The 25,513-nt window shown below is 50.6% G+C and overlaps 8 protein-coding genes across 8 annotated transcripts; 1 reads left to right on the top strand and 7 right to left on the bottom strand.

Moving 5' to 3' along the window:
* Positions 1 to 109: 109 nt before the first annotated feature.
* CPAR01_13706 (uncharacterized protein) lies at positions 110 to 1,389 on the bottom strand (the record flags this gene model as incomplete). Its single annotated transcript, XM_060497958.1, has 3 exons — positions 110 to 587; positions 654 to 1,153; positions 1,216 to 1,389. 3 exons carry the CDS (start codon positions 1,387 to 1,389, stop codon positions 110 to 112), a joined length of 1,152 nt encoding a protein of 383 aa, XP_060343426.1.
* A 1,703-nt stretch (positions 1,390 to 3,092) lies between these two features.
* CPAR01_13705 (uncharacterized protein) lies at positions 3,093 to 4,553 on the bottom strand (the record flags this gene model as incomplete). Its single annotated transcript, XM_060497957.1, has 2 exons — positions 3,093 to 4,475; positions 4,536 to 4,553. 2 exons carry the CDS (start codon positions 4,551 to 4,553, stop codon positions 3,093 to 3,095), a joined length of 1,401 nt encoding a protein of 466 aa, XP_060343425.1.
* Positions 4,554 to 6,846: 2,293 nt separating this feature from the next.
* On the top strand, positions 6,847 to 7,880 carry CPAR01_13704 (uncharacterized protein; the record flags this gene model as incomplete). Its single annotated transcript, XM_060497956.1, has 2 exons — positions 6,847 to 7,161; positions 7,233 to 7,880. The coding sequence occupies 2 exons, from the start codon at positions 6,847 to 6,849 to the stop codon at positions 7,878 to 7,880; spliced, it is 963 nt and encodes a 320-aa protein (XP_060343424.1).
* Positions 7,881 to 8,109: 229 nt separating this feature from the next.
* CPAR01_13703 (uncharacterized protein) lies at positions 8,110 to 9,264 on the bottom strand (the record flags this gene model as incomplete). The annotated part of the gene is made up of 1 exon (XM_060497955.1): positions 8,110 to 9,264. One exon carries the CDS (start codon positions 9,262 to 9,264, stop codon positions 8,110 to 8,112), a length of 1,155 nt encoding a protein of 384 aa, XP_060343423.1.
* Positions 9,265 to 9,939: 675 nt separating this feature from the next.
* Positions 9,940 to 11,379, bottom strand: CPAR01_13702 (glycosyl hydrolase family 10; the record flags this gene model as incomplete). The annotated part of the gene is made up of 1 exon (XM_060497954.1): positions 9,940 to 11,379. The coding sequence occupies one exon, from the start codon at positions 11,377 to 11,379 to the stop codon at positions 9,940 to 9,942; it is 1,440 nt and encodes a 479-aa protein (XP_060343422.1).
* A 1,290-nt stretch (positions 11,380 to 12,669) lies between these two features.
* On the bottom strand, positions 12,670 to 13,501 carry CPAR01_13701 (uncharacterized protein; the record flags this gene model as incomplete). The annotated part of the gene is made up of 3 exons (XM_060497953.1): positions 12,670 to 12,981; positions 13,035 to 13,196; positions 13,256 to 13,501. 3 exons carry the CDS (start codon positions 13,499 to 13,501, stop codon positions 12,670 to 12,672), a joined length of 720 nt encoding a protein of 239 aa, XP_060343421.1.
* A 4,231-nt stretch (positions 13,502 to 17,732) lies between these two features.
* On the bottom strand, positions 17,733 to 18,877 carry CPAR01_13700 (ABC transporter; the record flags this gene model as incomplete). Its single annotated transcript, XM_060497952.1, has 2 exons — positions 17,733 to 18,225; positions 18,282 to 18,877. The coding sequence occupies 2 exons, from the start codon at positions 18,875 to 18,877 to the stop codon at positions 17,733 to 17,735; spliced, it is 1,089 nt and encodes a 362-aa protein (XP_060343420.1).
* A 1,833-nt stretch (positions 18,878 to 20,710) lies between these two features.
* Positions 20,711 to 22,006, bottom strand: CPAR01_13699 (uncharacterized protein; the record flags this gene model as incomplete). Its single annotated transcript, XM_060497951.1, has 1 exon — positions 20,711 to 22,006. The coding sequence occupies one exon, from the start codon at positions 22,004 to 22,006 to the stop codon at positions 20,711 to 20,713; it is 1,296 nt and encodes a 431-aa protein (XP_060343419.1).
* Between the last annotated feature and the right edge of the window lie 3,507 nt (positions 22,007 to 25,513).

Below are 25,513 nucleotides of genomic sequence, written 5' to 3'. Positions count from 1 at the left end.
AGAGAAGGATTGGCAATTGCAACATTGTCTGAGTAATTATTGGAAGAAACTTTGGACAATTGTTGTGCAAAGAGAACAACGAGAACTTTTGTACTTAAAATGCTTGGAACTACTTTAGTCTTCTGGATAACTCCATAGAACCACTGTACTCCGTCTCATCGTGTCCTCGTTTGAAAACGCCAGGCGGTATCATTGCATTCCCTCTCTTTGGGTCAAACCTCACATCACCTACTTTCCACGGCCTCGGGACCTGGTTATGTTGACCCGCCCGAGTCTCGGTCAATGGGTCCTTCCACTCCGCTAACTCCAGATCAGATCTTGACCTCCTCAAACCTGGGCTCGCTGCGGTAGCCGTTGCAATCGAGGCTGCTCCTAGACGGCGCATCATGGACTCTTCGTCACTAGCGAATCGAGCCGGTGGTGCTTTGTGGTCCCGTACCAATGCTCGCAGTATTGGTATGGTTGCAGCGATGATGGTGACAACACTTTCTGCTGCACCCCAGATCACCAACTCGACAGTATCGATAATGTCGAAAGCTCCTATCGCAGCAATCGTTCGGATCTTGATAAAAGATACAGCACCGGCGCTGGCAGAAGTATTCGTCAGCCACGTGGATCCCAACTTCCAAGCGGATCGTTGAAGCACAACTCACAATACGCCCATGCTCATAGCAATTAAAACACCAAATTTCTCTTTTTTGGTCATAGTAAGTCCCCATATAATCTTCCAAGGCAAGATGGCCAGTACGATATCCATCCCTCCAGAGTACGATGCCGTGAAGACGTTGTAGTTCATCATGATGCTCTTCGGCCAGCAGGTGCCAGGTGTTGAGGCTGTCCTCCAAGTCTTCTCAACAGGCCAACATTGTATCCAGGTAAAGAGCACATTGACGCCGAGGAAAGTGTTGATTGAGATTATGATGAACCATACGAGCAGCTTCATCCATCGTTCGGATGATTCTCGTGTGATTCGAAGCAGGGTCAGCGCGAAAGACGTCTTGCTCCAAGCTGCTGCGACGATTGAAAACGACCCAGAAAGGTTGGCGTAGAGTAATAGCCATGACCAATTTCCCGGTGTGATATCCCAGTTATGCTTGCCAAAGTCGTATGACACGTCGATAGAGATGAACGATCCCAGAGCTAGCAGAGCGCACTAATCAAGGCGTCGTTAGGTACTGGCAACTTCGTCATCAGTCGCAATTGAGGTTGTCTTACCCACGATGCAACCAGCACATGGTCGTCTAACCACAGTCCTCTTCCACGCGAGAACTTGCAGTATATCCGTAGGCCAATAAATGCACCAGCAATACCAATAAGAGTCCATACTGTGGCGAGCAACCCTGGGCCATAGTCGTCGTGTGGGAGTTCGTCCCAAGGGGTATCGTCCATAACCACGAGATGTGCTCAATCACGACGTGGTGTCGAGAACCACCGCATGCAGAACTCTTCTATGCCGCCCCAGCTGCCAAGGGGCAAGGTGGTATAAAATGGTCCCAAAGATCGAAGAGATCCCCGAACAGGGACCTTGGTTGCGTCTGAAAGGCGATGCATGGCTATAAAAGAACTGGTCAAGTGGCCTTCCCGCCCCTTGCCCTCCGCACATCACCCGAAAAAAGGAGTTCAGCCGGTAGACCAAACGCTACCACGACAGTTTTATGGTTCCAAGGTAGTCGATCCATCAAGGGTCGCAGTGCGACATCACTCGTCGGCTCACCCGCTGTCTAGCAATTGGAGAAGAAGGGGTGCCCCTGAGTGTCAGAACCGGAAGCGAGATGAAGTAGCAGCGAACAGTATCATCCCCCGCACTCCCGCCCGGCCGAAAAGTCAGAGCACGGACGGATCGGGCTCTCCCGCAGGGTGACAGCCGATGGAACTGGCGGCACGAAAGATGAATCAATTCATCGTGGCGAGCTTCGCATGCATGGCTGTGGATTTCCCACCAAGGCCCTTCGAGAAAGGAAAGCTCTACGGAGTAAAAAGTGCTCTCATACCACCACGTATGTACGCTCGGGCCTGGACAAGGGGCTTGCCCATGGTTCTGTCTCAATGAATCCCGGATTACAGCTTGGCATGGCCACGAGTATCGTGAACACGACCTCCAGAGTCCGATATATGAAGGAGATTCACAGACCAGTCTACCCAAGACATAAGGCGTACGAGTCGTCTGACTCGAGAGCAATACCCTAGTCATGTTGACTTACTGTGTGAACTTTGAGGATTCAAGTTCACCGGAGTGGAGTCTTTCGACTCAATACCCCGACCGATCTCTGTAGGACAGCTTAGCGACTGTTTGAACTCCCCAACTCCTTTCAACTCACCCTCCCACAGTTCGTCGAAGTATCCTTCTATTTGAGGGCGCGGTAGTGCAAGATCACTCATGCAGGCCTCATGATGAGCTCTACAACTACCTCTCACAAATATCTGAAGCTGTGATTGACTCAAATGTTGGTGCTCTGCACCATTACCCAGCGTGAAGGGGCCAGGTGAAAACCAAATGAGATACTTTAATCTACATTTTCAGGCTGCCAGTCGGACCCGGGCTTAACCTCAGTATTCACGACCATTTACTCACTTCAACCGCAGACAGTTACATCCTGCATCCGCATTTTCACCTCCTGCAAGACTTTTGCGCCCATTTGCAGTCAGGTTTGTTCAGCCCTTTCGCCTCTGCCTATGGACCCTTGGCAACATTGAGCAGACCGAAGCGCAACCCTCTCCAGCGGGCATGCCGCCTGCGTGAGTTTATTTCCGGTTCTAGACCACCAGAAAGAACCGCAAACAGCAACTTCACCCGGACATCCCGGGAAGCAGGCCATTCCTCGGTCGGCTTGGTATTGGTCTCGATTGCTTCCATGATTTCGGAGAGATTCCCCCTTCAGCTCGGAAGATGGCTTCCGTGCTCTCGGCCTGAACTGAATTGGAGGCATTTCCCAACTCCAGCACACCAAGTCGCTGAAATAAGAAGCAGCACCTCATGGGCTATCTGAGAAGTTTCAATCTATTCCACCATCGGCTGGTTTCGTGTACGATCATCCGAGGAGAGAAAAAAAGCCAAGTCCGCTCGATAGTAATCCCACGTCACAACGAATCACTCACAATAAATCGATCAAGTCCTTTGCCTGTCTCTCTGGAAGCCCCTGCACAGCTTGTAGTATCCTTCCCGCACGATCGCTATCATAGATAGACGCGGTCAAGCCTCTGAATTTCTTCTCAACTCGCTCGTGCGAAAAGGGATGCTCATCCTCTCCCAGGGGATACACCATCGCTTCTTCGATATCGCCTACGCCACCTATGCCTGAAAATGCCATCCGCACCTCAAATTCTTTCCCGAGTGTGTGGTCGATCTGGACCTCAATCCTATCGCACAGCTGTGCAACTTGCTTGCTCTCCATCTTGTCGGTATCGTATGCACCCCAGCCAATGTCGCTACCGAATAGCCACGCAACAGCGACTTGGTAGTAAATGCTGAACTGAGCATCGACGATGGTTTTGGGGTGCTTCTTGTTAGGACTGGGCTCACCAACGATGCCATATCCAGCTCGAGTCAACCCTAGGACTATTCTGTCCGGCAGCTTCTGTGAGTCGGACTTTGCGGCAAGTCTTGCTGTGATTTCGATGGCGGTATGAGTAAACCGACATGCGGGGAAAGGCTTCAGTGCTGTCGCTGGGTAAATCCATTCCATCCCAAGGCTTTCGGTCAATCCAACGGCGTTGACGTTTGCAGAATGAGCTTGCAAGAAGCCCCATTTGCCCTCAACGATGTGAGAGGCCCCAGTCACGCCAGCCTCCGCGAGAGCAACACAGAGGAAGGCATCGTGGGCGGCGAAGCCAGGATGTAATCGCTTGTTCCAAGATCCATTGTCGAGAAACTGCATCGAACCAGCGGTCTTGGAGCCCGCTAGGCCGAACGCATTGTAAACTTGTGCAGACGTCAGGCCCTTGATCTTGCTGATGGCAGCGACCGCTCCGAAGATACCGGCCGTGCTGGTGTTGTGGAAGCCTCGAGGGTATCCACCATTTGACAAGGCACGACCAAGACGAGAAGCGACCTCGTACCCAACGGACAACGCCGTGAGCAGTAAGGTTCCAGGGGCATCTGACACCTCGGCCTGCGCTAAGGCAGCGGGAATGACACTTGCGCCAGTGTGAATGATACCAATAGCGAGCGTATCATCGTAGTCGAAAGAATGCGCAAACGCCCCGTTCAGCAAAGCTGCGATTTGGATGGGATAAGTCTTTTCTTTGCCGTAGACTTTACTCTTTCCAATCGAGCCCATGGCGAAAGCCTCGACGCCCTTGATGATGTGCTCACTCGACTCCGAATGGGCACCTCCGCCGGCCCCCACTCCGATATGATCAATGACGAGATTGAAGAGTTTTGCGAGGGCCTGGTCTGGGATATCCTCGAACTGAGTCCGGACTATGAAGTCGCAAAATCTCTCTGTCGCATTTTCTGCGCCTGGGAAGCAGTGATCCTATTTAATTTTAATCATGTGTGGCAAGGAGAAACAGAAACTACTCGCATAGAAACTTACGTTGTGATTTTGTGCCATTTTATGTTCTGGTGCGTGTTGAGAAGAAACATGCGATTTACGTCGAATTTGTTTGTAGCCGGGTAAGATGTTATTGCCACAAACTAGCCCCAAATCCCAGCTATACAGACATTTAGATATGAGACCGCCTACATGTACTTATGAAGAGTGTCGTCATCACATAGCCGATCGGTTCACGGCTATGCCGGGGCTAGGACGGTATTCAAGCTCAAAATGCGGGGGAGGGGCCGAGCGGATGCATACACCCGGTGCTCCATCATTTAACTATCGACCTGTGGAGCAGCGCAGGCACCACGTCGGTTGGTAGGTACCTGATGCAGAGTACCTAATGTCTAGTATCGTTATTTATGTTCGATCTTCTTAGAAACTCTACTTGTTGACTTGTGAGAATAGAACTGATCGATCTCTCTGTTACTATCTACCATTTGTTGAGCTTGAATCTGATGTTCTCGTCAGAAGTTTGCACATATTTTTCCTAAGATGGTAGTGTTGACATGAAGTAAGGTAAGACAGATTACATGCTTAAGCTCAACGTAGGTAGCAGAATCGCAAGCATGACATTGAGACGTTTCAACTGCTGCGATGAATTACTACTCAACGCGAGTTTGCCTTGGGAACTCGCTTCTGAAGTCTCCTGGAAGAGGTGCGCGGACAGGAGATGCTGGTACACATACTTCAATAGGTTTTAGATATGACAATTCAGGCTTTGCTTCTGCGTGTGAGTGTTTCTGTCATTCTCAAATGGTCTGAGCCTTTGTTGCAGCTCTAGAGCCATCTGGGCCTGGCAAGCATACTAGAGTACGTGTACATCTGCTTCTAATCTCCTTTTTTGTGTGTCAATGTTATGTTCGAATTTACCTAGTCAGCTTCTCCCGGACTTGTGAGCCAGAGGTATGATGTAATCGAAAGGTCTTGAACTGTTTACAACATATCTCCGCTCGTATGAGGCAAGAGACCAGCCTTTTCAAGAACAAAGACCACATGCTACCATACCATTGCCAGGTGTCCTAATCAATTCCTAGACCTCGATCCAAAGTAATGAACAGTCTGAGCGCCTGGTGAGTACTGGTAGACAGTTCCGGCCTGCAAATACTTCAGCGAGAATCTATCGAAGCCGACATTGCCTTGGTCAGAGTCTACGACAATTACTTAGACCCTTAGCTCAGCGTTTTCAACTTTCCCTGTCCACCTTTTGGTGGTTAAGAACGATCGAAGCGCTATTTGTATGAGATCTCCCAAGCTCTGGTAGGTGGGTTTTATTTGGCTCCAGGTGGGAGAAGTAGGAGGGCTAACGTCCTGCAGGAGGGTTGATCTCCTGTCAGATGTGTAAGCTGACAGACAAGCTGTACAATCTGGGCAAACTTTGCCATGCATGGTAGAGCAACTCGTGTGGCCTGCCAAGCCCTGTGGCTTTGGGGCGAGCCTGATCCCTTCAACAATCAGCACTAGAGCAATCTCGGTCGCATCGCCTCATGATTCGACACTGGGATTGGGATCCTTTTGTTTGCTTTAATCTGCGACTGCACATCCTCGCCGAACAAAGCCATGGCCGATAATCTTCAATTTCAACTGTTGATTCACTCAATGAAGGCACTTTGAATACCAAAAACTTGAGCGGGCGATTTCCCGACCGAGCATCGTTGGTTGCCCGGAGATGGGTCGACCCGAGAATGCAAGAATAGCGTGTCATCCCGCCCTCTCCCGCACCACATAGTAAGCTGCTTACCCCCTCCTCGGCCACAGCCGACCGCTGCATCGTAAAAGTTCTGCATTTCGTCCGTCTGTTGGTGTGGTCTCTGGCCGGTCAGCTCTGCACGGTGAGTGGGCCAGGCATCCAATTCGACCGGGATCCTGCATTCTGCTTCCAACAGTTCGTCTGACTGGCGAAGACTGGACGGGGTTCGATTGCTGAATATTCTCGGTTGGCCTGCCTATTTCAGATAGCTTGGGGGCTGCGTTGTCTGCATGTTGGTGTTGAACATCACAGTACAGGGCATATCGTATGCGCGTGAGACTGCGCCCCCCTCCCTTTGTCCTGGATTCTGCCAGTCAGACACCGGGGAGGCTTGAGATGAGGAGGAAAAGGTTGCACAGAAAATCCATCTGTTATGTTACACGCGGGTAGGGCCTGTCTTCATAGAGCTGAGAAGTCCCCCTCAATCTGCGGGAGCCTTTTCTTTTCCCTTCCCCTGGGGGTTTCGGTTCTGCTTCTTCCGACTTTCCTCTCATTCCACAACACCCGACCAATGCCGTTTGCGACTCGATATTGAGCGACTCAACTAACGTTCTCACAATGTTAGCTTCAATGCTGGGAGTGGTCTTGAGCCTCTCGCTTTACTCTCTTGGTGTCTTGTCACAAGAAGCGTCGTGTTACGCACCGGACGGCACCCTCGCGGATAACGAAACGTACGTTCCGTGCAACAAACTCGGTATCAACCAGGCTGGAGTCTTCTCGAGCTGCTGTGCTCTTGATGGTCCTCCAGAACAACGCGATATCTGCTCCTCTTCCGGTCTCTGTATCAATCGTCAGCAACAGCCACAACGCGGCTTCTGCACCGACAAGACGTGGAAGAGCAAGGCCTGCAACCATGTTTGCACTGATATCCAGGTACGTCCCGAACTACTGGCGTTATTTAATTCCATGAGAAACAAAGAATGACAGTGAACCTTGCGTCTCAGACCGGCGGGAACCCGAGCAACATCAGCTTCATGACCGCATGTAACGACGGCACAGCCAAGTATTGCTGTGGACAATCAAATACCACGTGCTGCGGTACCAGTGAAGCGTTTACAATCGCTACTCAGGAGGCGGTATGCACAGCGAACACCACCAACACCGATGGAACTACAGATGATGGGTCCGCGTTCAAAGGCGCCACTATTGGTCTCGCTGTCGTCACCGGTGTTTGCCTCTTGGCTGGTCTGGTATCAACCTTTTGGCTCTGGAACCAAAACAAGAAACTAAAGAAGGAATTGGCCGAAAAGGCGGAAGCTCCGAGCCAACCGATGGAACCGCAATACACCGGCGCAACGAGTTCGTATGCTGCAACCTCGCCACCAACAGGGTACAAGCCTCCGTACAGCACATCACCGCCCCCAACCATGTCGCCAGGCTCAGAGTATCATTCAAGCAACATTCATCGATACTCTGAATTGGATGCATCAGCAGCTGTGGCGAGGAGCGAGATGGGATCGCCCTCTCCATATGACCAACAACAACACCAGCAGGGCCGGGACTCGCCGGCTCCTAGTCACCAACACGGACATGGGCACCGGCATGAGAGTTACGGGAGCCCAATGCACTCACCGAATCTGCCTCAATCATAGGCGGGACGATAGTAGGTGGAACGATATTAGGTTGAGGTTGATTTGGGATTGAATGTTGCATCATCTCACGTCTGGGCCAGACGAGATGTGTTTTCTCGGGGACTGTGTCAAATAAAGTAGATACGGATTGAGTCACGTGAATTACTCGAGAGCTTCGTTCTCTCTGACAATCGAACTTTTTTAGTCTCTGATACAACTATTATCTAGCGTTTGTCATTCGAACCCCGACTCATCCTGGTGATTGCGTGCATGCTTTCGCGAGCACCGGAGGGTCCAAGCAACCGAGGCAAGCTTCCCCCTTGGCTTTCATCAACCCGCAGTCGGAGCAGAGATGACGCCTGTACCACTCATCCAAAATCTCGGGCTCACCAGCCGCAATCGTGCAACAATGGCGACACCGGCGCCGCCAGAAGCGATCTGGCTCTTCCCCTATGAACTGTAGAGTCTTGTCAAGGAACTTAGCAGCAGGTTTGACCTTGAAACAGCTGTAACATGGGTACGTGTATGTCTTCCCTAGCATCTCTCTCGACTCCGGGCCGAGACTTTCATCTACACTTTCGAATATTTCTCTGTATACCAGCTCAACCAGAGGCGCTTCTCTCGCGAAGACAAAGGTAAAGCGTCTGTGAATGGCTACCCAGTCAAGCTTGACTTGATGCATCATCGAGCAGCTGGCGATGCGTAGGTGGATGGCGTCGAGATAATCCAATTGGCCGATGATTAGTCGGAGAATCTCCCCAGAAAGAAGTTCCAAAGGCGAGAATTCCTTGTCTTTGTGGCACTGTCTGTTGACGATAATGCCTGATGCGCGATTGCCCCGACACCTATTGAACTCTGTACCAAGAAATCCACAGCCATGACAAGGGAAATACGAGACTCTATCCTTTTTAACAGGCTCTAGGTCGGCATAGTAGTTGTTCTCGATGGCGCAGGTCCAACAGCGGCGCGATTTCCGGAACGTTTGCGTGTGTGCCCGCTGCTGTCTGCTTTTCTTCGCAGCCGTGAGGCTATCCCCGAATTTGGACCTCGGAAAGACTTTCAGGCATTTATAACAAGCCCAAAACTCGTTTCGATGATCTCGGTCAACTCTTTGAATTACTTCCAGTCGTTCGGATGCGGGAATCGCATATTCTATCTTTGGATGAAGTGCCTCGTAGAAATGTCGGTTTGTGGATGTTAGAAGAGTTGCAGTAGGGTAGTCGCAGAAGCGGAGCACTTCGTATTGAAGGTCATAAGAGAGCTGTCCGAAAGGAAAAGTCCGGACTGGCGGGCCTGTCGAGTGAGTTTGTTCTTCCTTGAGTTTTGCCGCGTCGACGTGACACATTGCTGCTTCAGGTTGCGCCGCTTCGACCTTGGGTTCTGGGAGGTGGATATTTGAGGCCATAGCTAGAATTTGTCAGGGAATCTAACATATTATGTGTTCCAATAGATGGTCGAAGTTTCTAAATGTCTGGTAGCGAAAGTGGCCGTGCTGCTTGTGCTAAGATTTGAAGTATGCTACGTACGTAGCAATCAAGCAACAGGGGGTGCCGGGCGGAGTGGACGAAAGAATCAAGAATGCTTCGAAGTGACCGAGGAAGGTGAAAGATAATTTTGTGCATAGACTTTTTGACATGGACTTCACTTGATATATTATTTAATTCAGTCCTCTTTTTGAAGATGACGCATTCGGCGGGAGTTCTACACAAACTATCAGACTCTTGGAGTGAGTCATCCGATAAGGACTTCTGTGTCCTTTTCTTGGCCAACGATCTCCGTAACACAGAACATTTCCAACTTGGTCGGTATGGAGTCTTCTCTTTTTCAGTCCCCGCTTACCTTGAATAAAGTACACTAGAGCGAGAGCCTGCCTATTCTGGGCGTGGACTATAGCCTCCCCGATAAGACAAGATCGCACATCACGGAGCAGTAATCTTTGGACGAAGGCATGCAAATTATATGTACCTGATGGCTTCAAAGATATGTACACGAATCCTCTACCGTCTCAATGGGATGCTATCATGAGGGATACCCTTCATATCTCATCCTTCTTCCTTCATAGCTGCATGAAGACCCTCGTCTAGACGCACTGACTGTAGTAGTCATTCTGCTTCTGGCAGGTGAGGCCCGACTGGCAGGTAGTAGAGCCGGTGAACCCGTTGCCGCCGCACTGAGCCCAGCGAGCGGCACCGCCAGTGGCAGCAGCCGCAGGAGCGCTGGAAGCTGCCTCAGCAGTAGCACCACCACCGCACTTGCTCTTCACGACAGTGCTAAGTGTAGTGGCGGGCGCGGGAGTCGCAGCAGGAATGCTAGCCTTGGGGGTGGTGACAGGCGCAGCAGGGGCAGAGCTCTCGGGGACGGAAGGCTCAGCAGCAGGGACGGAGGGCTCGGCGGCAGCAGACTCTGAGGTAGGGGCAGCGGCGGCAGCGGAAGTGGTGACGGCAGCAGCGGCGCTGGTGGCAACTGCGGGAGCAGAGGTGGCAGGAGCAGCACCGCCTTTGCCGGCGGCGGCGAGAAGGCTGGAGATGCTGGTGTAGGCGGGCTTAGGCTTAAGGTCCTTGTCCCAGGGGAGGGCCTCGCCGGTGCCGGGGAAGACTGAGGGAATCCAAGAGTACTTGTCGGTGTAGTCCCAGATGGTGACGCCAACACACTCGGCGATGTCCAAACAGGCGCCGACAACGCTGACATAGTCAGTAGCTTGCTGTTCCTGGGCAGCAGTGTCGGCGGGGATGGCCTTGTGGCGGATGTCGAGCTCGGTATAGGCGACCTCGGTAACACCAGCGTCGACGTAGGACTGGAGGACGGCGCTCAGGGCAGAGCGGGAACCGGCGCTACCGACAATGAGATGGGCCTGGAGGCCGAGACCGTCAATGCGGGCACCAGAGTCCTTGATGTTCTTGATGATGTTGAGGACCTCCTTCTGCTTGTTACCGGCCAGCTCGATGTTGTAGTCGTTATAGTAAAGCTTGGCATCCGCATCGGCAGCAGCGGCGGCCTTGAAGGCGATGGGAATGAAGTCTGTTCCGAGAACCTTGTAAAAGACACTGTCGCGGTAGGTGCCGTCCTCGTTAAGGGCTTCGTTAACAACGTCCCATGCATAGCACTGGCCCTTGTAGTGGCCAGCGACGTTGGAGATGTGAGTGTCGATGATAGAGGTCAGCTGCTCCTTGGTCCAGGTGCCGGAAGACACCCAGGTAGGGAGCTGAGAGTGCCAGACGAGGGTGTGGCAGCGGAGAAGCTTGCTGTTGGTCTTGGCGAAGTCGGCGATCTCGTCGCCAGAGGTGTAGCTGAAGACTCCCTGGCTCTTCTCGGTGAACTGCCACTTCTGGCCGTTACCAGGAGTGATCTGGCCGAACATCTTTGCATCCTTCAGGATCTCGACGTAGGCCGTGTCGGTGAGCTCAGAGTTATCCGTGGCCGTGCCAAAGTACTTCTTGCCGGCCGCAACGGCGAGCTCGTGCAGGTTGGCGCTGACACCGGAGGCGAGCAGACCGGCTGCTGTGATGGTTGAGAAACGCATGTTGGCAAGGATATTGGAAAAGAGAGACTTATAGAGAGAGACTGGTAGAAAGAACGTAAACTGTTACGTCAAGGTAACAAGAAAAGAATGGAAGTGGATGGCAAAAGACGACGAAAGAGAGACCAAAGATAGGCCACTGTGCATCATGGCGGGAATCAAGTCGTTTTTCAATGTTCGTCCTCTTGACCCTTTCCTTACGCTCTTAGTCGCTTCCATCCCGCCCCAATCTACCTAATGCTGGAGGCTTGAACCATAGTAGCCGACGATCCGGGGGGCTCCATCCCCTGCAACGGAGAATCAGCGTATTGGCTGAAAGATGTCGCTTCCTTCAGCCAAAAGATGAAAGGGGTTCAGAACTGTAGGGCCAGGAGAGGATCTCCCGATGTGTTCTGGGGATCCCACCGGTCGTATCAGGGATGATGCTGGCGCGCGGGTGCAAAAGAGCTGAACATGGGCCGTCCTGTGGCCCAGTGGTCTTCACCTGAAGGCGACAGAAAGCTTTCCACTCTTGAGCAGGACAGAAACAGGCCAAACGAACCAGCTCATTGTGCCATCCGGACAAAAGCGGTTAAAACGGAGCTTGCCCCGCTCCGCCCCTGAATTTCCGGTGCTTCGGGGGGTCCACTTGCGACCATTTCGGGCCTTACGCCGGCAAGCAATTTGTTTACACGAAACACGCCATCTTTACGCTTTCAAGCATATTATCTTATTCACGACACCGTTCCATAAAATAAGGGGACGTCTTGACAACTGCCAGATTTGCTAAGGTGATTCTTTTGGTGTGAATGAATAGGTCTTGCCGGAGGTGCAAAACGCATGGCATACCTAGTACTTTAGCGACGTCAGTGGCTGACTGCGTCTTTCTTGCTATAAGGACTGATAAACTCAACTCAAGATTGGTCCACAAAAAAAGTCAGAGTTAAAGGGATAATTTAAGTCTTGACCAAGACAACCCAGTTATCACTATAGCATTGTAAATAAGGAGGATTTTGAGAACCATCTTGATTATTGCATATTAAAGATAGTCCTATCGCTGGATAAAATATTACTGATTATTCAGAAGCCATCCATCAAGGAGCGTAGTAGGTCTTGTTTAAAGACTTTGCGTTCGTTATTATCCCATAATAATGGTAAGTTCAATTCCTCCTTGTCATATTATCATTCTCCAAGTTCCATACTCGGCTGCGATTGTTGAAAGTTCTGCGAGTCTTGCTCAAGCTGTTGACCGATTAAGATGAGTTATCATCAAAAGACCGGCCAATGGAGTATTGTAGAGAGTCATTGGGCCCTTTAGAACTGGACATCGGGAGTAGCGCCGATGACGAGAACGGGGTTAAGCTTGACCTGGGCGTTGCGGACGCGGTCGACAATAGCCTGGGCGTTGGCAGTCAGGGTAGCAGCAGTAGTGAGAGCAAGGTTGCTGGCGGTTCCGATGGTGGCGAGTGTAGTGGCGGCGGCAGCCTGGGCCTGAACCAAAGCAGGAATGAGGATCGCGTTCTGGGCAACTCCGGCGACAGTTCCAGCGTTGGCGGTGACTTGAGCCTGGAGAGCGGCGATCTGAGCAGTCAGGGCTCTGGCGAGTGCCTGAGCTTGGCGGACGAGCTATGATAGACGTGTTAGTGATGAACAATGTCGAAGTGGATGTTTGATCTTACAGCTTCAGCCTGACCACCAACATCGGGAGTAGCAGGGGCAGTAGGGCTGGGAACAGGAGGGATCGCGGTGGGAGCAGCGGCGACAATGCTGGCGACGTTGGCAGCGATGGCAGCGGCGTTGGAGCTCAGCTGAGCAACAACGGCTTGGACCTGATCAGCGGCCTAGATGTCGGGATTAGTTTCATGTATGTTCTATCAACTTTGAATAGTGATAGCCTTACAGCTGTCGCAGTGCCGGTAGCTTGAAGGGCAAGGCTGTTGGCGAGAGCGGTGGTCTGGGCAATCTGGCCAGTAAGGACCTGAAGAGTGCGGAAGGCCAACTCGTTGGCTCCAAGCTCGGCAGGGTTGAAAGAGATGCCAGGAGTGACAATGGTTCCAGGAGTGATGGTAGCACGAGGAAGAACGGCTCCCTGAACTGAAGCGAAGGAGAAGGCGGCGAGCGCGGCGGTGAAGATCTTGGACTGCATTTTGGAGGTTGGTGTGAGGTTGATGTGTTATGAAGATGGTATTGGTGAGGAGAACTGTTCAGATGGTTGTGTCTGAGTATTGAGTGTTGAGATGCTTTGTGGGCTGATGAGGAGAGAAGAAGTTATGATAAGAAGGGAGACGTTGACACCTCTTATAGTAAATTGAGATGCTGTCTTCAAGCCCACGATACCCACAATATCAACGTTTTGGAGATTCGATGCTGAGAAGTTCTCAAAATGTCTGAAAACGAGCATCACTCTACCAGAGGCGGTGGGTAAGCGTATGGTGGCTTGCTGGGCATGGCTCTTTCCGCGAACTAGGAGCTCCATCCGAAGCTCCGGCTAATTCGAGTTGCACAACGCTCCTCATCTTTGTGAGCCAACAAGATGTCATTGCCGAGCATCAACTGCAAGGGATTGTCTCTTTTCCGTCTGCAGAGGAATGACGAGACAACAAAACCCCTCCGTAAGACTCGAGGCGGACGGACGAACTGGTGGAGGCACGCTAAGGGATGGGTCCCGATCTTGATGTCGGAGGCCTGGGCTGATCTAGAAGGGGCCGCGTTCCTCGGCATCCCACTATCCTTCTCCATCTCCTCCAATAGCTTCAGTCAGCAGGCAATGTCTTCGAAATAATTATCGCTTGTCTCAATTTGATGTCAGGCGCCGCCAAGGCGTCAAGCTAAACCCCAAGAACGTCGAGTCATCTTGGCTTCCCGGGCTGGACTACCGCGCGGCATCGAGATGGTGGATTCGGCATACATCTTTGAACTCTTACCATGGTAACGGAGCCTTCCATCATCTTCTTGAGATGTACCGGGCGCCGGGTCCGATGCTTGTGCCTGTCTGAGATGAGGTGATGATCTGCCCCGTCATCTTGTAAATCATTCCTGTGTTAAGATGAGAAGTTTTCACTGTCCGATATTCTGTGTAACGGGGCAAGGCTCGCAGTGATGGTAGTGTCCATCGGTGTGATATGACGACACGGCAACGCTCCCGCATAGCCAAAGAAAACCTACACAGAATCTCTTTGGAAACGCCTCTGGGCGGCAAGACACTCCCGCCCGGGCGCCAGCTGAAGAGAGTCAAAGGAGTCTGAAAGCCCAGTAAGACACACGAGTTGCACGGAATCTTCCTCACAAGAATGCTGAGCGGGTGAGGCGTCTCCTCTGCTGTCATTCCCGGAGAGCCCCATTTCCAGTTTCCTCCCCAAGACCTCAATTCCCTTGCAGGGAGCTGGGAACGGACAGTTTGTTGACTCCTCTTTCAACTTGTCACCGCATGTAGCGGGAGTGGATGTGGTTGGGTCTAAGATGTCTCAGGGTCTACTGGAGTTTCCCGTGGACGATGGTCGTTGTCTAAGACCATTTAGTATCCACGAATCAGTGCTGTTCAAAACAGCCTCTAACCCCACATTCAACGGGAGCAACCCTTTCATGAAGTTCGAGCCCACATAGACGTTATGGGAGCTGGCTATTAGGCAATAGTGACAAGAGCTAGATCTAGCCTAGCCGTGGCTTGGCGGGCAGGCTAGGCTCACGGGAAATATGTCAGCGGATAGTTCCCAGCGGGCCGCATTCATCGACAGCGGGGTGGTTGAGCCGGCTTCGATCATCGGACTGAGCTTGTTCCGTAGCGGGACGACGAGTCTTGAGCAATTACCTAAGGGAGATTCCGTCAATGGCACTGTCCGAGACAACGTTTGCGGCCGTACATTGCGGAGAGAAAAGTCCATGTCATGGGCTTGCTAGGGAACTGAACGAGATGACTCAACCACCCTAGAGATTGCATTCCGATCGTAGTGCGAAAATGCGGCCCGATCTGTGGACGTTTCTCGACTTGGTTTTCATCTTCAGTCGGCAAGTCCAAGCTGTAGAATAACGTTTTCAATGCAAAGTCCGTAGTGTGTTATCTAGACTCAGGTCGATTTACTGAGGATAATTCAAATTAAGAGACTTCATTGTAGAAGCACTCTGACTAGAGACGTTAGCTATGTGACATGGCGCCGGAAGTTCTCATCTCTCACCATCTTGATGTGGGGCCTGTGGTCTTTTGGACGCCTCGTTGCTATTTTCATTGCTCATGATGTGCTTCAAGCCACCAAGAAACTGCCTCGGACTAAGCTTCACGGCCTTAACAATGCAGTCTTGGCGCGCGTGCAGCGCGTCTCTCCGGCTTCTCTACCGCTAATGCGCAATAGCGTAGCCATGTGTTGGAGCTCTAAGTATGTGTGCACAAAACCGACTACTCTGCTTATGCAATGATTCATGTTCCAGTGCTCATACTGTGATGTCATTCCCAAGAAATCCGACTGCCTTCCCCTCTGTCCAATTCTTGTGCCTCGAGAAGTAAGATCACACTGCTTGTTCAACCTGTGAGACAGTCTCAAGAGGATGAAAGTGCAAAACGAAGATCAATAGTTCTCAAAGACGGAGCACCTTCCATCTCCGTGGTGCTGGATGTTGTCTCCCGCCGGTCTGTGAGACACTTCCCCGGTTCCCTTTGCATGCTTCCGGCCTAAGTGTCATGGCGAACCACAGGATGATTGGTCATTTTGATTTCATAGGCACACAAATGACGTTGGATCATCCTTTCCCTAGATGCGTTGAGCATGCTTCATGGCGTATCATATTGAGGAAGGTTGATCTTTCAGCAAGCCACAGGATCTATTCCTTGCATCCACAACATGGGGCCTAGACAATGTGTTTAACGGATGAGAGGGGTGCTGTAAGGGGTAAACATTGCTTCCGGCGTGTGATAGAATCGCGTGAAGTCATCCGACCAGCCGGGCCGAGGGGATCGACTGATCAGCTCGGCAGTCTGGTTAGACGCATACCTTCTTTGAAGTGCCGAGCCATGGCCCAGTCTCTGACTCCAAGCCTATGTACACAATAAGTCGCCGAGCATGTGGAACTTCTTCCAACCTTTCCATTCCATCGATGGTGTCTGGGCGGTACATAGCTCTTGGCAGCATATACACTATGGCTTTGAGAACCAAGGAGCTGTGTGTCGCCAAGTCTCTCTCAGTGGCGACATGCCTTCTTTGGCCGCTCGCAGTGAGGTAACGAGAATGAAAGGTCCAGACTGTCTCATACCAAAAACAATGGTTCAGGTTACACAAACTCTAGTTGAGGTTATACAGACCGCTCGTCCTTCGGCTTCACATCACCCGAAGCGGAGTCAGTCCAGCCAGCCTTAGACGCAAGGGAGGATTAGTTGGTTGCTGTTGAATGTCTTGGTCAAGTAGAGACTCTTGTCACGGAGAGAATAATCACACTGTATCCCTCTATGCAATATTGTATTAGAAAAGCATTTGAAGACATTGGCCTATCAGGGAAATGCCGTAGAAGCTCAGCGGCTAAGCAGAGTTTGTCGGTCGTGGTCCTCCCGAGGTCTGATGGTAGTAATGACATGCAATAGAGAAGGCACAGCTTATGGGTACTAGAGTTTATGGAGCCGTTTGAACACCGATTTGATGGATTGGTATAATGTTAACTTCGTCATACGTATTCTCCATACGATGATGCGACGTTATAGTGTTTAACTTTTTTCTTCTAAGAGTCCCCTAATCATAACAACCATTCGAAAGAAATCCAGATCCCAACTTGAGATATTATGTGCCTGCCTCCTTTCCCACTTCTGACAGTTCGGCCGATCTATTGCGTCATCGCATGCGGTATGTACAGAAAAGCTGGGCAATGTATTTCGAGCCAAAGAATCGGCCCTTGTTTGAGATCATGACAAAGTCTCTAGGAATGCTTTCGCGCTAGGTTTGTGATGTACTTTTCAGTGGTTCAAAAAATACGTCAACATTGGAAGGAGGGAGTAGTAGATTCAACAGGTCGTATTTGACCAGAATTATGGGTTTATCAACTCTATGTGGAGTCACGTTTTGGGCGTGGCCCACCACAACACCAAAACTTCACGATGTCGAGATATCATCACAAATTCAGCCAAAAACATACAACACCAGGTATTCGCTGGTCGTCACCGACCCAACTACTAATCCGGCCCTCATTGGCTTGTCTATGGGAGAGCGGACGGGATCCCGAATTTTCCAATGGGTATGGTCGTATGTGGTGGTTGAAGGAGGTGGGATAGATTAACACGACATCCTCGTGATGACCACGTGAGAACAACAACTTGTAACGAGCTAGGATCTCTTCGTTCACTTGATCTATCTAGAAAAAGCAACATTCTATGCTGTGTTTCTATGTATTCGGTCGCATGTTTACAAGTCGTCAACCAAGGGGCTGAGTCCTTGGGCGGAGCCAATCTTGCTCTCGAAGAAAAGCTTTAGTCTCTCAACACGCTCCCGATCCGCCATGAAACGCTCAAAGTCAATAGGGTTCGTAGAGTTGACGTCCATCAGTTCCGGGAAGCCAGCGGGGGCAGGAATGTCCTTGCGGACGCTCCACATGCCGGTGTTGTTGGGGCTCTGATACTCCTCGCTGAGCAAGAAGTTGTGGAGAAGCTTTGCTCCCTCCTTGTGGGGGGCGTCCTTGAGAATCGCGGCGCGCTGGCCCCAAGTGACGAAGAAACCATTCTTAGGAATGGAAACATTGAAAGGAGCAGTGGGTGCTAGTCCGAGAGCGCCGGTGAAGGTGACGGCGTATGAGTTGTTGGCCTGACCCATGACGGTGGTCGGGGTAGCAGTGCCGCGGACCCAACGAGGGTTTTGGGCGAGGAGATTCTCGAACCAGCTGTATCCGTTCTGCTGCATACTGCTTCCAATTAGTATTCACACATAAAGAAGTATTTATCAGAGGTTGTTGCTTACGCCAGGTCGAACGCATAAAGAACGGCATCATCGTCATTCGGGTAGGTAAAGACCAACTTGTCCTTGTACTCAGGCTTCAAGAAATCCGAGTACTCGATGGGGCCTTCGGATACCTTTTCGGTGTTCCAGATGTTGGTCCAACCAAACACAACAACCGCATACCACGAAGCCCATACATCACGGAAGCCAGGGTGGATCTTGTCAAAGTCCAACGGTTTGTACCGCAGCAAAGCACCTTCCTGGTCCCATCTGGGATAGTCTTGAAGGGTCTGAAGAATGACGCTGTCAACGTAAACGTTGCCTTGCGACAGCTGGCGGTCGATGTCGCCGTCGATATATTTGGAGATGTCGACGGTGAGGTTAAGGGTCATTCCGGGGAAGCGCTTCTCGAAAGCTTCCTTCAGAGCGTCCTGTTGAGTCTTCTCATCACCCCCGTGCCAAAGAGTAACGACACCACCTTCAGCGACAGCAGCCTTGTGAATGTCGTCAATGGTACGGGTTTCGACTTCGGGGGCGCCGTGAAAGTTGAGGAGGGTATCGTAGGCTGCAACAGATGTGGCCAGAGCAGCCGAAAGAACGAATGTGGGCAGAACCATTTTGAATTGGGACTTCAGTTGGCTTTGTGTAAAAAAGAGTGACGGTGATTGTGAGATGGTGTTTAGGTGTGTTTTCCATCCGGCAAACACTACTTACTTATATTTTCAGTCCATGAGACTGCACGTATTGGCATCAGGGGCTTAAGGTGCACTGCGTTCCGAAAGCCGAGCAGGCCTCACGTTCCGAACTCCACAATAGACGACTCGTGTAGACTGATGTTGGCTGTTTTCATCCAAGTTTGGTAAGTTGAATGTACATGACGCGATCCAGATCGTTGGTATCCCGGTCAGACTGCCTACCCCTTCCCAACGTCACTGCACCCCGGGCCAAGCTAATCCCCAGCGTTCGGATGAAGGTAACCACTCAGCCCTCTCTAGCGTGGATTCGCAATGTGTGCTTTCTCGGTTACGCTTATTATGACCATTGTTCAGACGTGGGGTCCTTGCAGCTTTAGATCACATCGCCCCCTAACATATGGCCATACTCTACTAGTGTGCCGTTGCAACGGTGTACTATGTCATCGGTATGAGCGAAGTGAGAGAGATGTCGGCTACACCGTAGCGGTAAGCCCTCTCTTTTTAGCATATAATTGATTCTTCTACATACCTAGACTATGTAGTTCCGACTTGTGATGACGGGAACTGAGTGATACCAGTACACAAACTAGAGTTAAGGCTAAAGCTGTCACCCTCATCGGTGATGAAGTCAGACATCTAAGTCTGCTATGAAGCGCGTACGCCGAGAACACCCGAAATCAAAATTCAAGATCACATCAACACATGATCTTGACGCAGGACTGGGCATTACTAGCACACCGGTGGGAACCGCGCGGGTTCGCAGGGATCTTGTGCTAATGTCTGGAGGCATTAAGCAGATGTGGGTTGATGGCGATCGAGGATCCCTGCAGCCAAGCCAGATGAACGAGGCCTTACCGCAATTGGCAAAACTATCCAGACACTGCCGGCCTCGAGCACCGTGCAATCTGGGCATTTGCGTTTCTTCAAAGTTGATAACTGTGCCATTTTCTTATTCTCATTACTTAACAAATCAGTCTGGGTATTGGTCATCTTTGAAGAAGAAATAGTCAAAATACATCCGTGAACGTTCAATGTCTCACTGTGACATCTCAAGGGCTACCTTCATCCGAAGAATAAGCAACTAAACTGACCCATCTCTTGTGTAAGTTGTCGCTTACGCCGACTGTGGTATTCGAAGTCTTGAATCCGTTCATCATTGCAAATGGGAGTTTGATAAGGCAGGCGATACTTCTTGTTCAATGTCCAATGCTTAGATGTAGAGAGCTTGATTTCAAACCACAGCACTCAACGGCCCCCGCGCATTCCGCACCACGCGTCAGTCGTCAGTACCATTCTACCACAACAGCAGGAACGCTAAGCGAGTCAAGAATGACACTACGTAACAAAAAACCAATCGCCGGATGATTACCCGTGGTAAACACCACAGGGCTGTGCTACATAAGAAGCCTCGCCCATGATAACTGGAACGGCACGATGCAGCCAAAGCAACTGAATGATGAGGTAAGGCGAAATCTCGTTCACAGCTTTATCTGGTCGTACTCATGCTGCGTGCTGCATGATCTTATCATCGTGCAGGGGCTTTTGACGATCAACGCAAGGATTATTTAAGCTTGGTGTTTTGGTAGGAGAAATTCTACGAGAGTAATCTTGCGCAAACCTTCTCTTTATGATAAGCAGCTAACATCAGTTATCGAAAGTAGTATTTGTCCGAGGAAAAACCAAGCATCTGAGGCCCATTGCCGTCTCTATGCGCTTTTGCAAAGTGAAGTTAGAACCCAAGCAAATGATATCACATCAAGCTCGGTGGTCTAACGCAGCAGCAACTCGTTTGAGGCCTTCAAGTAGCAATTCCTTCTTGTTGGAAAACACGATCCGGAACCACCCCGGCTGCTCGGCGCCAAACTGCTTTCCTGATGCCAAAAATACCTTCTTGTTGAGCAACGCCCTCATCACCTCTGTGCTGATATCCTCAAATTCTGCACCCGGCCGTCGTTCACGGTAGGCTTTACCCAGATCAACCCACAGAAAGAATGCAGCGTTTGCCCCAGGTGCGTACTTGATCCCGTTCTCTGTAACCCAGTTGGCCACCAGCTCAAAGTTTTCTTGGAGCTTGTGCTGGTTCTCGTCGATGTAGCCATCCACCCATTCGCGATCATCGAGAATGTTGGCCGTTGCGTGGTCAGTAAGGCCGGAAGGTGAGCTGTAGATACCGACCGGGGTCAAGGAGCTATGGAACAACGAATTGTGCTGTGAGATGATGGCGCCAAGTCTGAGACCGTTGGCGCCGAAGTCTTTGGACATGCCCCAGAGAACGTGCAGTCGATGGGCGTCCATGATGTCTGTCGTACTGATGGAGAGGCAAGATTCGAAAGGAACCGGCGCTGGTTGCGTATCGATTGTGTTCTTCCAGACAGAGAGCGCGTATATCTCGTCACTGATGAGATGCATATCGTACTGCTGGCACAGTCGCATCAAATCGACAATGGTCTCCCGCGGATAGCAACGTCCGAGAGGGTTGTGAGGGTGACATAAGATGAGGGCGGCAATCTTGATCCCCTTTTCCCTAGCGGACAGCAACGATTCCTCATACTTCCGGACCGCATCCAAACCAAAAGGGTCAACTTCGTTGAAAGGAACCTGCACGAGCTTGCAGCCCGTTCGATACTCAACATCGGGAAGGAAAGCTCCGTAGTGGGGTTGGCCGAGAAGGAAGCCTTCGCCAGGGTTGCCCAATGCCCAGCAAAGATGTTCTATTGCCGAACTGCAACCATTGGTGACGGAGATATGTCGCGCTTCGATGGCAGTTACTGGATGTAGTCGCTCTGTGAGAAAGCACGCGAGTGACGCCTTCAGACGCTTCGAGCCGGTCATGCCATCGCCGTACGTGAACGAGTGGTTCGGAACTGCTAGGTTCTCGTGAATATGCTTCGATAGTCTATCGTGCATGAGAGTATTTTCCGCGATGCCCAAGCTCACGTAGCCTTTGGGATTCGTTTCCGGGTCCCAGAGGTCCTGGACGATCTTCCATAGAAGCATGCCATCGTCCGGCTTGGCTGCGATGCTGCCGCGAGTTGAAAGGCCGTGATTCATGATGAAGTCGAAATTGCAAGCGCAGTGAAGAAAGATTATCGATCAAGGAGAGAGGACGACTCGTGAAAGAAGATGCAAGGCATTATCTAAAAGAAACTAAGAATGACTCAGTCATGATAAGGCTGGTTGTGAGGGCAGAAGTTCGTCCCATTCCCCGCTCATGAGAACCCTTAAGGCGGAACTAGTCATGTATTTATATGCATGGATGTGGGGTCGCGGGCAGAAACGCATCTTGGTCTTCAGACTTCTCCTTCGACGAAACCCACGTGGTATAATCACTCGATGACTTGAGGCCTTTTGATACAGAACGCTCTGTGAGTAAGCAGACGATCTCCAATCAGAGAACCAGCCTATTTCGGGGCGAGCAATGGTTTCCAGTTACCAGCTCCTAAGGTTGCCATCTCAAGTCAGTTCCGGTGCAATCCACCTCAGGACGCAAGATGTTTGACCCTTTGTTTGTGAAGCCTTCCCAAATGGACAGCCTCTCTCAGAGGTGATATCAAACACAAAATGAGAAGGTTCTTGCCCCGAAGTGCAAGAATTTGAGCTGAAATCCACTGAAACATGAGGACTACAGCCACCGAGGCCTGTCGATCACTAGTTGTGTCGACATAGATATTATCAACTCTCTCTATCTTTGGTACTGTATATCCAGACTCTGTATCGAAGGATATAGTTTTGAAACGCACGAGTCCTCGTATGATATTTCAGATCCTGGAAGAACAGACGTCATGATTTGCTTCAGGGAGGTAGGTCTACTAGTCTCATTGTCTCGCCACGATAGAGGGGGTTATGTTCCAAGATAGCCCTCAAGATAGTTCTCACGTCGTCATACATTCAACCATAGCTTCTGCTCATACCCGCAGTGCTTCAGCTCGAAGAAGCTGTGCCTCTCAGTCTCTATGGGCTTGAGGCAGAGTCCATAGACCTCTACATGAGTTCCTCGACGGATCTTTGGGCCCTCATCGTATTCTCAGAAACATGGACAGACCACCGCGCACAATCTGCTGCATATTGTTGGACCGGTTGAACCCATCAATGCTCTATTAACACAACTAATGTACTACTCTCTTGCATCACGTATGTAGAGAGTATGGATCTAGATAGAAATATCATCAACGTCGTGAACCATTCTGTAAGTGAAATCCCCGAGTAAACAAACGATCGCCTTGTACCTTCAAGGGTGCCAAGTGTTAGTCATGTTCTTGAGAATGGTATAGCCAAGGTTCGTAGGACTTGACATTGACTTCTGGTTTCTAGCCATTAGACGAGAACTCTGAGTTTTGAATCTTGATAAGTAATCTTTCAACCTCGACGTAATGCTAAAGAAGACATTAAGTGTAAGAGAATCGTGCACCGACCGCCTTTCCCTAACTAAGGAAAAGTATTCCCATGATCATACCATGCAAGAATCGAAGCATCCAACCAGCACCTCATGATGCGCGCACTGATAGTGAGTACCCGGGTGCCAAAACATCGTCTACATCCCCGTATTCCACCATCAAATCTTCCTAGTCCTCACTCTAAATAGCCTGTCAAGGAACAACACTACCCCTTGTCCGTAAAATTGCCTCAATTCTAGACCACAACACGTGCAGCTTCCATAACTCCTGTCCAACCATGAGCCCAGGCTCTTTAGAGATCTGAGTAAGCAGCATTCTCTGGAAGATTGTCGTTGGTTGATTGTAATTATCAGACGAAACTGTCGCTTTGCTTTTCCCTGCTCCTTCCCTCAAAGCCTCTTGTCATGACAAAGTCCTGACTACATGTCTAGCGTCGAAGTCTCTTCTTCGAAAAATAAATCACTCCGCAAATTACATGGCAGTGAAGCTCGAGTTTCCGCCATCGAGATTGAAGTTATTCGCAGGACGATACCCTAGTTACCAAAGCCACAGCTGACCCCGAGCCTCGACCTTCTCCCTCTCTGTTTTTCTCCATCCAACTCCAACATGTCCAAATCTTATCCCGGCATTTCAGCTCTGAACGACGCAAACTCACTTCATCCTGCTCAAACTCTCTTCCAGAAAAGCCTGGACCAACTCAAGCAGAATACCCTCCACTCACACCGCACGGTATCCCAATCCCCCTTTCTCACCATCATCGGAAAAGCCAATCCCCAATCCCCAATCCAAAAATAAGAACCCCCAAAATTCCGATCCCGCCGTCCGCACGAGCGTTCCCGTCAATGCCATTAAAAACATTTGTCTCTCCCTTCTTCTCCCCAAACTCAGAGGGCCCTTCTTCCTACCACAATGATAATTCCCAAAGGAACCTTCGCTACTTTCACTCGGAAATGCGTACCTGCTACGATGGATACTTTTTTTCCAAACATGAACCTTGTCAAACCAAATATCCTTCAGCTCTTCGCAAATCGATCCTTCAATGTTTCCTGAATTCTCAAAACTCCGTGTCCGCGGTGAGGTCACACTCCCACCCGCTCATGAAACAAATGCCACCCCCCCCCCCCATCAGCTGAGAAAGATGTTTGCCTCTCCTCCAACATGGGCAGGATAACGTTAAAGTTCCGGCTACGGTTTCGCTTGCCGCTGGTCAATGAAGACAGTCGTCACGCTGGTAGCTTCGTTCATATACATGCCTTCTACCCTCCAAACACAGGACCAGGATCCTATGGCTCTCAAGGGACCCCTTCACAAATAATCCCCCGTCCATGACGACATCTCACTCATGGCTCATAGGATTCGCAGCCAAACAAATTCGAACGTAGGCTTTTAAAGTGATTACCGGAATCCCGTTGTTCCCCCTTCCATCCCCCCTTGTCAAACTCTCGATTGATGGACGTCGCTTTCCGGTAACCTCCTAAATGCCAATCGACTTGACTTTCCTCCACGTGCCCCGAGGAAAAGACCACCAATCGATCTTCGTCCTTCGCCCCCTTTTTTCGCAACCCCCATCCCCTTGAACAAACCCAAACCATGGCAGTCGTCAGCGCCCCCTTTTCAATCGTTTACCCTGTCTCCTACTGGGTTCCGCCGCAATCTCTAATACCAATAGCCGTCGGTGAGAAATTACATGCACCGATGGGTTGGGACTGGGTCGATTTCACGTAGCTTATTATAGAGTTCTTGGTGTGGCGAGAAGCACGTCGATTAGGAGAAAAGCCAAGTAATTCGATAGCTGGTCCTACTGAACTGGTCTGATAGGTGCCATGCCGAGCTGGGTTCAATGTAGTGCACCCTTCAGCGGGTGGTTGATGTTATATGCAAGTGATCAAGCTACGTTCAATGTGAAGTCCGCTGAAAACAACATGATAATAACCGAGTGCCATCGGGCGAGATCATGAAGCTTCACCATCACTTAGGAGAATCGTGTGCATGATGTAAGGTGTTTGTCTTCAAGTCCAGTACATATCCAGGGAATCAATATTCACACAGAGCAGTAGACGTAGAGTCCAGGTATATATCCCAAAAAAAGGCAACAAGAACGCCAGACTGTGTTCCTTCCAGTACTGCTCGCATCTAACGAGCATACATTCCCCAACCGAAACCC

This window comes from Colletotrichum paranaense, assembly GCF_030867605.1.
Source record: "Colletotrichum paranaense strain IMI 384185 chromosome Unknown Scaffold_13.1, whole genome shotgun sequence".
In the NCBI taxonomy this organism is placed as follows: Eukaryota; Fungi; Ascomycota; class Sordariomycetes; order Glomerellales; family Glomerellaceae; genus Colletotrichum; species Colletotrichum paranaense.
This window is presented reverse-complemented; position numbering and strand designations above follow the sequence as displayed.